We start from the raw sequence: 13,784 nt of genomic DNA, 5'->3' as shown, positions 1-13,784 counted from the left end.
TAATTTTGCAGTGCGTGAGGACCCTTTCAGGCCATACTATGGTTTTGTAAGGTGAATCCTGAGACCCTATGAGTAATTCAATGACTTATATCAGAGTTCAAACCAAGATTCCCAAGTTCCTTTTAGTTGGGGTGAAACTAGATGCTCTCAAGGCATGATTTCCTATAATTAAGACATTTTCACATTTCAATACCCAAAGTCAATGATCGTTAGCAAACTAGAGTTCACCCATACTGATTGATGGTCAGAGTAGTAAGAATAGGAACTGACCTTGGCCAGCCTGGCATGTTACAGATACCATTGTTGCAGCTGCTGGGAAGCTGCTTGGAGGAACTATGGCTCCCTCTGTTCCTTGTATCATTTACGGTTACATTTGGGCAACATAGGGCTGACTAAGGGAAAACAAATTGAATGCTCTATTGTTGAATGTTAAAACCTAACACCAAGTAGACATGTGCGCTGTGCTGAATGAAGCCATGTGGGTATCTCAGTAATGTACATGTGGATTTTTAGTCATTGGTAACATCACCTTGCAAGCTTATAAATGTTGGAATCTTATCAATAAAGTTGTTCTTTCTTTGCTCCTGGTACAGGCTGCAAGGTTGTTCTGTTATGGAAGGGAGGGGAACCCCTTGATCAAGGATAACCATCTTTCCACACAGATTCAGGATTGACCCGCAGTCCACATACATTAAGGGTGGTCGTGATGGGAGCAGATATCTCAGTTCTCCCTCCCCACCTCCAGCTTATACTATCAAATCTTGGGAGCTCTAGTTTAGGGAGGGGTATTTAGAATTCTAAACCACAGAGCACTGGTTCTTCACCAGACTACAAATTCCAAGATTCCATAAGATGGACCCATGACAGTTAAAGAAATATCAAGTTGCATTGTTTCTGCAGCGTGTGAGTGCCTTTACAGGCCACACTAAGGTTCCACTTCATCTGCCTTGGCTGCTTCCTTTGAAATCCTGGGAGCTCTAGTTTAAGAAGTAGTAGTTAGAATTCTGGACCACAGAGCACTAGGCTCCTGATTAGTTTCCGGGAGCAATACAAAGTGTTGGTCATTACCTTTAAAGCCCTACATGGTTTAGGCCCGAGTTACTTGAAGGAACGCCTCTCCCTACACAAACCGCCCCACACTTTCAGAACAACTGGGAAGAATCTATTGGATTATCCAAGGAGCAGATTAAGATCTACTTCCCACAGGGCATTCATGGTGGCTCCCAAATTGTGGAATGGCTTGCCGGAGGAGATACGTCTTATTACCACCTTAGAGACCTTCAAGAAGGCAAGTCAAGACAGATCTCTTCTGGCGAGTCTATCCCCCAGACCTGCTATAACAGCTTTAAGACGACACTCCACTCGGAATATGTATTGGGAATCAGATATTGATATTGCACATGTATAGGTTTTTTGATGTGTTTTTAAGTTTTTCTTTTTATTATGAGAATGTATTTTAACTAATTGTAATTTTATACTTGTGTTGTTCTCCCGTCTCAATCTGTAGGGAGAGGTGGGATATATATAAATAAAAAATTATTATTATTATTATTATTAGTAGTAGCTCACCAAATTACAAATCCCAGGGTTCCATAAAATGGACCCATAAGAGTTAAAGATTGCATTAATTCTGCAGTGTGTAAGGGGATGAGGGCCTTTACAGCCATACTATGGTTCCACTTCATCTGCCCTGGCTGCTTTCTATGAAGTACTGGGAGCTCTAGTTTAGGGAGGGGCATTTAGAACCCTGAGTCAGAAAGCTCTAGTGTCTCACCAATCTGCAAATCCCAGAATTCCATAGAATGGCACCATGACAAGTAAAAGTGGTGCCAAATTACATTATTTCTGCAGTGTGCGAGGGGCTGAGGGCCCTTTCAGGCTCTAGATAAATAAAATAAATAAATATGTACTATGGTCCCACACTTCATCTGCCCTGTTGTTTTTTATGAAATTCTGGAAGCTCTAGTTTAGGGAGTGGTATTTAGAATCCTGAGTCAGAAAGAGTTTCATCAAACTGCTAATCACAGGATTTCATAGGATGGATCAACACTATTTATAAAACCCCAAAATGACCAATTGTAGGTGTTTCAGAAGAGACATGTAGCACACAATGAGATTATCAGACGGCGAAAAAGGATGAGAGAGAAGTGGGATGCTCCCATCCTTATCATGTGATTGTGGGAAGATTATCAGATGACATCCCGTGGCATCACTTTCATCCCATCCTTCTCCCATCAGTGAAGTGGAATGACTCTGAAACTTTTGATTGACAGCATTTTCCCATCAATGAAAAGTTAGAGCCATTCCACTTCACTGACGGGAAAAGGACAAGATGAAAGTGATGCCACGGGACATTATCTGATAATCTTCCCACAATCACCTGATAAGGACAGGAGCATCCTGCTTTTTTCCCATCCTTTTTCACCATCTGATAATCTCAAATGTGGTGTACCATAGAAAAATTAGAACAATAGATTCCAGAATAACTGAATATACTGGTACATGAAGTCCAGGTGTGATGACAAGAATGATACAAGCGTACCTTTGGTATCTTTATAATTGTAAAGTACTTTCCTTGATCCACTTGGAAATTATAGTGTTCTGATTGGGATGAGGGAATGACAGAGGACTGGGTAACAAAGATCACATACCATACCCATATAAGCTGGAAGAAAGGGAACAATTATCACAGCAGGTGCAACCGCAAGACTGAGCTCTTCTTGTGCCTTTCACTGCTTTGCTAAATTTAGCTGCATTATATCACTGGTAGAGAATAGCAGCAGATGCCAAATGCTTCTGCCATCTCCCAACAGATTTTTTTTATATCTAAAAAAGCTTTGTTTTATGTACGGATGCTTCACCAAATGCTGAAGCATGCTTGACTAGGTTTTTGCTTTATTTTTGTGCACTGGCATAAATGGAGACTGCTAACAAATACCAGGTGTTGCCGGGTAGATTTCAGAGGAAGGGACTGGCAAAACCACCTCTGAGTATTCCTTGCCTAATAAAGCTCTGTGAAATTCAAGGGGTTGCCATAAGTTGACAAATGACTGTTCAAAATCTACATGAAGTCGCTAGGGCAGGTCATAAGGGGTTTTGGAGTGGGATGCTGATGAAACTCATATCTATTTCTCCTTAGAATCATAGAGTTGGAAGAGGGCCATCCAGTCCAACCCCCTGCCATACTTGAATATACAATCAAAACACTCCTGACAGATGGTCATCCAGCCTGTTTAAAAACCTCCAAAGAAAGAAATTCCAACACTCTCAGAGGCAGCATATTCCACTCTTACCGTCAGGATGTTCTTCGTAATATTGATGGAGTTTGCATCCATTGTTCTGGGTCCTATTCTATGGAGCAGCAGAAAACAAGCTTGCTCCATCCTCAACATGACACCCCTTCAAATATTTAAACGTGGCTATCATATCATCTCTTAACTTTCTCTTCTCCAAGCGAAACATACCCAGCTCCCTAAGTCGTTCTCATATAGGGCATGGTTTCCAGACCCTTCACCATTTTAGTAGCCCTTCTCTGGACATGCTCAAACTTGTCAACATCCTTTTTGAATTGTGGTGCCCAGAACTGGACACAGTATTCCAGGAAAGGCCTGACCAGAATAGAGTGGTATTATTACTTCCCTCAATCTAGACACTATATGTCTATTGATGCAACCTAGAATCACATTGGCCTTTTTAGCTGCTGCATCATACGGTTACCATTGGAGTCAACTAAGGCTGTGCAGGTGTTGGACCAGCGCCTGGATGCTCTAATGGGCTGGATGAGGGCCAATAAACTGAGAACTGAATCTTGATAAGATGGGGGCTCTATGGATTAGTGGTTCTCCAGTCTGTGAATTGGGTAAACAGCCTATCTTGGATGGGGTTGCACTCCTTCTGAAGGAGCAGGTCCTTAGCTTGGAAGTGCTCCTAGATCCATCCTTTTTTTTTTGGAGGCCTAAGTGGACTCTATACCATGGAGTGCTTGCTGCCAGGTTCGACAGATGCACCAGCTGCAGCCTTTTCTGAACAGGGATAACCTTACCACAGTAGTCCATGCACTGGTAACCTCCTGATCAGACTTACTGTAATGTGCTCTATGTAGGGCTGCCCCTGAAGTAGACTTGGAAGCTGCAGCTAGTGCAAAATATAGATAAGCCGATATCATGCCAGTCTTAAAAAAGTTACACTGGCTGCCAATACATTTCTAGCCTGAATTCAATGTGCTTGTGGTGATGTTTAAAGCCCTAAATGGCTTGGGACCTCGATATTGAGAAAATGTCTTTCCTCATATGAACCTGAGGGTTAAGATCTTCTGATGGGAAGTTCTCTATGTCTCACCAGTTATCTCAATGCACTGTAGTGGGACATGGCAGAGGGCTTCTCAGCTGCAGTACCTCACTGGAGGCTCAACTGGCACCAAACATTCATGTCATTTAAGTGCCAAGTTAAAACTTGGCTGTTCAAATTTTAATTTTCTAAATCCTTTAAATCTGTTTTAAACTTATTACTGCAGTTTCATATGTTTTAGTCTATATGATTATTTTATTGTTTTAAATTGCGTAACTTGTTTTAATGTTTTTTGTAAGCCTCCCCAGGATCTCTGTTTTGGGCATAGCATAAATATTTTAATTAAAACCTGTTGGACCACTCCTCTTTTTTGTGATGTAGGAACATATTTCTCTTCTTTCTGTGTTATTTCTGCCTTTGGTAACAAATTTTCTGTAAAAAAAGTTATGCCCAAATACACATCTACTTTGTTAATAAGGCATACCAACAATCCCATTTTAATATAAATACTTTAATTACCTGAACCCTCCCACCGCCATTCTTGCCTAAAGAGGGGCATCTGAAATGGTAAAGTTTCAACGTTCCACTGAAATTTTGGACGGCAACTCTATAAATATGTAACTTTTTTTAAAAAAAAGTTTCCAAGATATAAACAAGATCATGAATCCACACTTGCAGCCTTGAGGATTTGTAATATGTTCTCTAGGAATCTCTAAGTCATCCAGCGCAACTCTGCTAAAAGTTGAACATAGAGTTGCGCTGGAGAAAGCACTTCTCTAAGCATTTGTAGGTCCTGCAGCTTGATTCTATGATCAACCACTTGCAGATGGCAATCATAAGAGTTATGATCCTAGAGAGATGTTCTCTCAGGTAAAAAGAGTATTTTTTTTTATTTGCGGTTTTTCCACATTCACAGGGATCCTTCACCCCTAACCCAAGCGGATGTAAAGGGATCACAGTATGTTCTTTACAAGGCACCCACAAACATCTTCCCCACATACAATGAAGACCAAACACTGTGTAAAATAAAGTTTCCCTTTTATTTTAAACTGGGCAAGTTCCAAACTCTTGTTAGTGTTGGGGGGGGGTTCTAATTAGGAGCAAGGAGGCTGGTGGGGAGCAGGGGTGGCTTTGGGCCCCTACTGGACTCCCCTCTTCCTTCAGGTCTCTCCGAGGGGCTCAGTGGTATACTCTACCTATCTGGTTTGCCCATTATGAGAGCCTGGAACAAGGATGAGTCGCCGTCCAAGTGGCTTTAGCTGTTCCAAATTCTGACATTTAGATCGCCACCATTTGTCTCCCTCATCCTTTTGCTCTTTCATTCTGTCCTTTCTTTCACTCCCTCAGTCCCTCCATCTTTTCATTCAACCGCTGGCTCTCAAACACACTTTTATTTGTATATAAACATCCATTCATCTATTCTAATTTTTTAAAATCTGTTCATCTACCACCAATTATTTTCTTTCGTTCCTTCTGGCATTCATGGTTTCATCCATGCCTTTTGCCTGGTTCACCCTTGTCCTGTTGCTCAGCAATACCTGGTTTTGTTACATTCTCTGCTCAGCTCCCCTTTCTTTCTTTCGCCCGTTACTACTCCTCACTCCCACCTCTGTCTGTTCATGTCCCCGAAATCCCATAAGGGATATCCTCCCCTACTCGGCTCCTTTTGCTTGCTTATAGAGGGCAGGCAAATGAAATGAGTGAAGAAGAGGTTCAGGTGAAAAGGTTGGGGGCAGGTGGTGCCAGAGCTTGCTTCAGTTGCGCTCCAGTAAGAGGTGGGCAGATGGGTGGGGTCTGCTCTGTGTTAGTTGAACGGTGTGGATGTGGGTTGGGGTCTTCAGGGGTGCGTCTAGGGCAGGAATCCAGTCCGGTAGGGGAGGTCCACTTCTTCGCTAGCACCAACGTAAGAGGCTCGCATGCTGGGGGAATACTATGGGAGGGCATACAGAGAGGAGTGGAGTAGTTAATATCCAAAACAGATATATCAATACCAATAGGAAGAGAACATTCCGTTTCATCATATTCTGCCTGTTCGCTAATTTATATGGCAACTCTGGAAGACTGGAATGGTATGTGAGGAAATGAGAAAGTGAGGACACAGTCGGTGCCATTTCTCCAACATGAGATCCTTTTTCAGCTCTTACTAACAAATTCTGCCAAATTGTTGTGGTTCTGCATCTTCTTAGCAATGTCCAAAGATGTACTACCATCTCCTTTTCATAGGACATAAGGGTTGTCCTCCTGTTGAGCAGTTATAAATGGGTAATGACCTACACAGTTATAACTGTTCAGTATTCATGTTTACGATCATAGCACTATTACCATGGCCTCAAATTGCTTCTTAACCTACTGTAATAGCCAGCAGCTGCACCAAGGAACAGAGGTCTGTTCTGTCTGCGACTGGGGTGCAGCAGGATGACATTTCCAGCCCACTCTTGTCAGCAAGGTGCAATGGAAGAAAGAGTTGCACATGTCGCACTCCTGGTTGTTGCACTGCAGATCGCTGATGGACAAGGACCAGAACCATCATCCTGCTGCACTCTGATTGCCATCAAAACAGTGGCAATCAGTTGCTCAGCGTGGTTGTGGTTTGGAGCATCAGGACAATATGTAGTTAAGTATTTTAAGCTACTTTTGTGATATAGCTCTTGGCCAAAGTAATTAACCACAAAATATAACTCTTCTCCAATCTAGTTTTCTGTAATTAGAGAGAATTGTCCCTTCACCAGCCCATTACACTGACATCATTTCAAAAAGCCAGGGTTTTTTTGACAATTAGCAAGTGCCCATTCTGTGGAACTTTAAAGAAAATTAATGTCCAACTACACTGACAGGGAAAAAATTGGCCAGATGCCTTTCCTGTGTTTTTCTCTTGCTTTAGTAAGAAATCAGGAGAAAGAAATTCCCATCAACAGTCTAAGAATCTCTTGCTTTATGAAACAGTTTCCCACCTTTCACTTTTGCCAGTTGAGGCATATCAAAACTTCCAGGCTATATAAGGCATAAAGTTGCCAGTTGTCTACAGAAAATGCTCTGGATAATTTGGTAGCCTTTAGGCCAATTGCCTCAATTTTGTGTGCATGTAAAAGCTGTTTGTTTTTTTTAAAGTAAATGTCAACATAGCAACATTAAGTTAGTATGTACGCTTGGCTTATCTCATACATAGCCCTGGCTCAGTGCTTGTTTTGTTTAGGCTTGTGTTATGTCGGCACACCAAAAAGCTAGAAGCATAGCAAGGAGACTGTGAAAAGAGACAGTGGGTGCATGCACCTGGACCCATTGTGCCATTTGAAGCAAAACAGAGTGGAAAGCACTCTCATAGTTCATAGTTTTCATGTACAAGATATGGGTGCAATGATACTGGGCCTGAGAGAAGCAAGCCCTCCCTATGGTCTGATGGTAACTTTTCAGTAAGACTCACATGCCATGTGTCCTGTAGTTTATCTGAAGGTGGGATATAAGCCCTAGCAGGAACTGCTGAAGCTACTGGGCACATGTTTCTGTTTGCCCAGATGCCCAAAGATGGTTGGTGTTTTTTCCCCCCCTTCTTCCTGCCTCTGGATTGCCATATTAGCTAGTTGGCCAGATCCATGCAAATTCTGAGCCCATTCACCCTACTTGCCCTTGTGCTAATTTCCACAGGCAGATAACTCGGAAACAGTTGTAGTCTATCTTCCAACCCTTGCCTCTTCTGCCTTTGTGACATTACAAAGACATCACTCCCCTAGTCTCACATTTTGGCCCTGTAACCTCAGAGAAGAGGATGCTGCTATACTGGTAACTAGCTGAACAGATGCATGTGTGTTCTCTATAGCCATTCTTAACAGGGTTTTGGTGAGCCAAAAGAGGTAAGAAATGGGTTTATGAAGCAACATGCCAGTGGCAAGTGTGCAGGTTGCTTTCATTCCTTAACATCTTCGCCTCGTATTAAAATTTAACAACAAACCTGGTTTATCTTATCTGTGATATCAGTCTCCACAGTAAAATGCAAAAGGAAGGTTTTTGTTATTAGTTTGTTGCCATCAGCATCAATCTAATCTCAACTCAGATTCCAGACTTTATGGAATCAGAAGTTTCCAAACAAACATGCTGACCACATCTGTATGGCTCTCCAGTTTTCTAACAGCACTCCCCTTCCTTTTTCCACAGTAAATTGTCAAATAGTTGCCATACCACAGTTCACAGCTGGTGTGCCACATGTGACTCCTGTGCAGTAAGGTGTCCTCTGTGGCACTAACTTACCGATGGGGGTGGGGAATGACGGTCAATGAGGGGGACACTCTCAAATCGAGGACTGCCACTGTACGAAGCGCTTTGACTCCTGCAAGCAACACCAACAAAAAAGCTGAAAATGTATCCCCCCTCCCTAATCCACAACACAAGATCAAGACTGTTTTTCCACTCCCAGCCATCACCAAAGAGACCTCAAGACTCTGTCCTGCTAGTCATTCACAAAGATGTCTGTGAATCACATTGAATTTCCAGAGATGTACCCAGGCGGCAGCACATAGTGAGATTCTTGGTTTAGTCTGTTCACATGTCTGGAAGAGCCAAACTAATTAATGGATTCATTATGGTGCAACAGATAGACTTACCTGGGCCCTTAATGCATTGAAGGAGAAGACACATGCCTCCTTACACACCCAGAGCAGTGTAGCACTCAAATTGCCACAAAAGTGTGCATGTTTATGAGTTGTCTAGAACTTTTCATCAGGCTAAGTGGTAGAAAAAATTAGGGCATCAGGTTTCCCCTAGCAATTGTAAGGTGTAATGTGGTACCTGCACCCAACCAGGCACATAGTCTATAATCTCCATCTTGGGACCATTTTTACTGCAGAATTTATGGCTGCAACATTTGGCTTAATCTGGGGACTTCTCAGTTTCTTCCCTCATCCCCTACATTTTTGTACCACCTAGCCCAATAAAATGTTCTGGAGAACTAGAAATCTTGCACACTTTTGTCATTTTGGTTGTTCCTAATACAGGAATTGCCCAACTGCAAGTTTTATACTTAAAATAAAAGTTTGTTGTAAGAATTCCACCCACTGCTTACCCAGTGGCTAGTATGGAGTAATTCTTTCTTAAAAAAATCAAACTGGATAGCGATTTAAGTGTGTACAAACGTACACCTGTCTCTTTTGTGCTTGAAACTATCATATACTGTGTGCATGGAGGGGAGGAGGCAACTAAATTCTGCTCTAGACAAAGACAATTAACAGCCTAAGTATGTGCTCCTTAGGCAATCAAAAGCTCAGCTAGGGGAGCCAGAGTATTGTAGTGGTTTAAATGTTGGACTCTGGAGACCAGTCTGAATCTGCACTCAATTATGGAAACCCATTTGGTGACCTTTAGCCAGTCTCACTCGCTTAGGAAAAGGCAACCTCCCAACTCAACAAATCTTGCCAAGAAAAGCCCATGATAGGTTTTCCTTGTTGTTGTTAACTGCCACCAAGTTGACTTCAACTTAAGGCAACCCTATAAATGAGAGACTTCCAAGTTACCCTACCATCAACAGCTCTACTCAGGTCTTGCAGATTCAGGGCTGTGGCTTCCATGATTGAGTCTGTCCATCTTCAATGTGGTCTTCAGACTTTATCACACAAGGCTGGTAGATTGGAGTAATTGTTGGATAATAGCTGCTACTTATCACACAGTGCCATGTCTGTCCTGTTGCTGCTTTGCATTTCAATCATTGCTGGAATGCACCTTTTAATAAACAGGAAAAAACCACCAATATCACTGCTTTTGTATAGGCTATGTAGTGTGGTAGGTCCCTTCTGCTGCAGTTCTGATATTCCAGCAGTCACATGGAGTGAGCGACTGTGAATTTCCTCTTCTTCCCTTAGCTATTTCCAAGCAAGCATACATGTGCTGGGTAGAGCATACATGGGGAAGAAGGTAGGGTTAGTGAGACAGTGCTGAAGAATTTGAGATTATGGCAGTATAATAGCACAATTGCTGAAAAGTATGATAGGTGCTTTACAGAGTGCCCAAAAAGGGCGCTCTGCCGGCACCCGTGTTTGCTGCGTGAAGGAGCTGCAGCGGATAAACCGCGTGACTTCCCTGTGCAGCAAAAAGAACCCACAAAAAGCGGGGTGGCATCACATCCGCACTGCAACATGCGGACGCTAAGCGTCCGTCAAGTCAAAATGGCGGCGCCCATCTGTATAGGGCGCTGTCATTTTGACGTCCCCTGTACATACTAGGGGTGAGGCCTGATTGGATGCTGCATCCTTGGCCAATCCCTAGTACGTACTGGGGGTGGGGCAAAGACCCGTCTAGAACGGGCCATAGTGATGGTTTTCAAACCAATATGTTCCTGTTTGCTTCAACAACATGATTGCAGTGTCTCAGCAGGCTATTGTGATAAAGTCTTTCCTCTTTTCCTACTGCTTTTCCAAGCATTATTGCCTTTTTCTAGTGAGTCATGTCTTCCCATGATATCTACAAAGCACAGTTTCAACTTAGTCATCCTGATTTCTGGGGAGAATTCAGGCTTGATTTGCTGCAGGACCCATTTATTTGCCTTTTTAGCAGTCCATAGTATCTGTAGAACTTTTCTTCATCACCACATTTCAAATGAGCTGTATTTTCTTCCTATCAGTTTTCTTCACTGTCCATCATTCAGAACCATACATAAAAATGGGAAATACGATGGCATGGACAATTCTAACTTTAGAATTCAATTATACATCTTTACACTTCATGATCTTGTATAGTTCCTTCATAGCTACCCTTCCAAGTCTTAGTCTTCTTCTGATTTCTTGACTGCTGTCTCCATTCTGATTCATGATTGTGCCAAGGTATGGAAAATCTTCAATTATTTCAATGTCTACACATCACCTTAAGTTGGAAATGACTTGAAGGCACACAACAACAACAAAGCTCAACCAGGGCCCAACCCTCTTTTTGAATTGGCAAGTAGCTCACATTCTTATCTAAATTTTGCACTAAAAGATAGAGAAGGACAGTAGGGGGGAGGGAAACAAAGAAGAGAGTGAGGGAGAAACAAAATAGTAGTTGATTTTGGTGATTCCAGAAATTTTGGGGACTACTTGAGTGAGAAAATGAACAGCAACCGATAATAAATTATTCAAAGATGTAGCCGTGTTAGTCTGTATCAGTATATAAAGGGATTCTGTAGCACCTTTGAGACTGAGGACCTTACCACACGGGGCACAGAAGTAGGGTCAGTTCGCATTGGCCGATGCGTATTCGCGTCATATCGCATCGTTCATTCACACTCACACTCTCTGAATACGCTTTTCCAATTCGTATTCGCGTCATATCGCATTGTTCATTCACACCTGGGCGGCCTTCCAGATCGAGGTTTTGCAAATCGGCCAATGCGTATTCAGGCAAAGTGAGGCAAGTGCAGATTGGATAACCACACCAGCCCAATACAATGTGTATTGGCTGATGCGCATCGGCAGCTTTGCGCATGCTCTGTGGGGCTCTGAACGGGGCGCAACATTTTTAACTTCCGGGAGTGAAGAATGAGGTCACTGTTTAGCGCGGTATATCGCGAGATTTTCTGCCTTTAGCCACTTACGAAAGGGGTATGCACCATCTGTATGTGTGTGTGTGTATGCACACACATAAATACATACATACTTATATATATACACATAGTGGTACAGCCAAAAGTGTGATGCCTTTTTTATGTGTACACACACATTTGTCTGTATGAGAGTTAATATATATATATATACATATACATATATATATATATTTATATATATATACACACACACAAACACACACATATATATACAAAAACACACTGTGCCACAGCCAAAAGTGTGATGCCTTATTTATATGTGTACACACACATCTGTCTGCTTGAATGTTTATATATATATATATGTATGTGTGTGTACATACACACACACACACACACACACACACAGATATACACACATATACACACAGTGTTACTGCCAAAAGTGTGAAGCCGTATTTATATGTGTACACACACAGCTGTGTGTGTGTGTGTGTGTGTGTGTGTGTGTATACATACACACACACGCATACACACACACACACACACAAACTGTGGAGCAGCTGAAAGTGTAATGCTGCATGTATATGCTTACACACACATCTTTGTGTGTGTGTACACACACACACACACACATACATATACATATACATATACATATATATACATACACACACACACACAAACTGTGGAGCAGCCGAAAGTGTAATGCTGCATGTATATGCTTACACACACATCTTTGTGTGTGTGCGTGTCTATACACACACACACACACACACACATATACATATATACACACATACATTCCCCCCCCCCCCCCCCGACACAAAAGTTTTCTGCTTTATCTCAGTCAGTGGAAAAATCGCTCCACAGCCCCGGCGGTTGTCCTGAAAGGGGAAAGGGCCAACGGAAGGAGATGGGGGAAATTCCAGCGCAGCATCATGGGAAATTTGTAACTGGTGGTCTTCAGGAGAACCAATGGATTGGATGTACACACCAACCAAAGCAGCAGAGGTTTCACACTGGCCATCAATACGGATCCCGCCAATCCACTAATTTTGCGCACTCGCAAAACGGAGGAGCCGGCTGCCTTCAGTTCGGAACCCAGCCGTGAATACGCATTGGCCAAAGTGCATTCACGTTATATCGCATTGGTCAATGCGTATTCTGAGCTCACAAGTGTGGAACACCAATGCAATATAACGCGAATACGCATCGGCCAATGCGAACTGACCCTACTTCCGCGCTCAAAAAACCCCTGTGGGGTAAGGTCCTGAGAGAAAGAAGTTTAGAGCACAAGCTTTCTATCAAAGTTTATGCTAAAAAAATTCTCTCAGTTAGTCTCAAAAGGCCAGCAAGATTCCTTTGCATACTATATATTAAGCAGCCTTGCACAGCCTGGGTCCTTTGGGTGATGGACTTCAACCAGGCTTGGAAAAGTTACTTCACTGGACTATAACTCCCAGATTCCCCCAGCCTGCATGGCCAGAGAGGGGATGGGAAAGGGTCAGTGAGACATGTAAGGAACAGACATGTGAAGAAAACAAAAGGATGAAGCGTCCTCCACCCCACAATGAGAAGTTCCTTTGGAGGAGACCGAGATAATAATGGCAACAAAAATACACAGTGACATATAATGCATGTTAGTGGAATTCAGGAATTGGGAGGGGAATGCTACAAGTAGGATGTGTTGGTTGGCATTGTGATTACAATGCTGCATTTAAAATGAGGAGACTTGGGTTCCAATCACCACTCAACCATGAGGCTCAGTGGATAGCTTTGGGCCAGTCACTGTCACTTACCCTAACCTACCTTACAGGGTTCTTGTGAAGATAAAAAAAAGTAGGGTGGGAAGAAAAGCTGGCCTTCTGTGATAGGCCTCCAACAGCCATTTGAGCTCCAACAATCATTTGGAATCTGGCATGGAGCCGTATTGCATTATTAAACAACCCCAGAAAGCAAACAAAAAGGCATGTTTCCCCCCACCTCTGCATGA

At 42.7% G+C, this 13,784-nt stretch overlaps 1 protein-coding gene across 2 annotated transcripts in view; it reads right to left on the bottom strand.

Annotated features, from left to right (window-relative positions):
- Positions 1–5,308: 5,308 nt before the first annotated feature.
- TTYH1 (tweety family member 1) overlaps positions 5,309–13,784 on the bottom strand; it is a 71,395-nt gene continuing 62,919 nt past the window's right edge. Inside the window, exons 13-14 of one of the 2 annotated variants that reach the window (XM_089479890.1) lie at positions 8,530–8,608; positions 5,309–6,217 (exon numbers count right to left, since the gene is read on the bottom strand). In XM_089479890.1, the coding sequence (XP_089336016.1) occupies positions 6,137–6,217; positions 8,530–8,608 (160 nt within the window). In that variant the 3' untranslated portion in view covers positions 5,309–6,136. The remainder of the gene's footprint in view (positions 6,218–8,529; positions 8,609–13,784) is intronic. The other variant, XM_089479892.1, reaches the window with a different exon arrangement.

This window comes from Sceloporus occidentalis, unplaced genomic scaffold (assembly GCF_023333645.1).
Source record: "Sceloporus occidentalis isolate IW3139 unplaced genomic scaffold, rSceOcc1.0.p SCAF_14, whole genome shotgun sequence".
NCBI classification, from domain to species: domain Eukaryota; kingdom Metazoa; phylum Chordata; class Lepidosauria; order Squamata; family Phrynosomatidae; genus Sceloporus; species Sceloporus occidentalis.
Note: the sequence above shows the minus strand (reverse complement) of the source record. Positions and strands in the feature narration are given on the sequence as shown.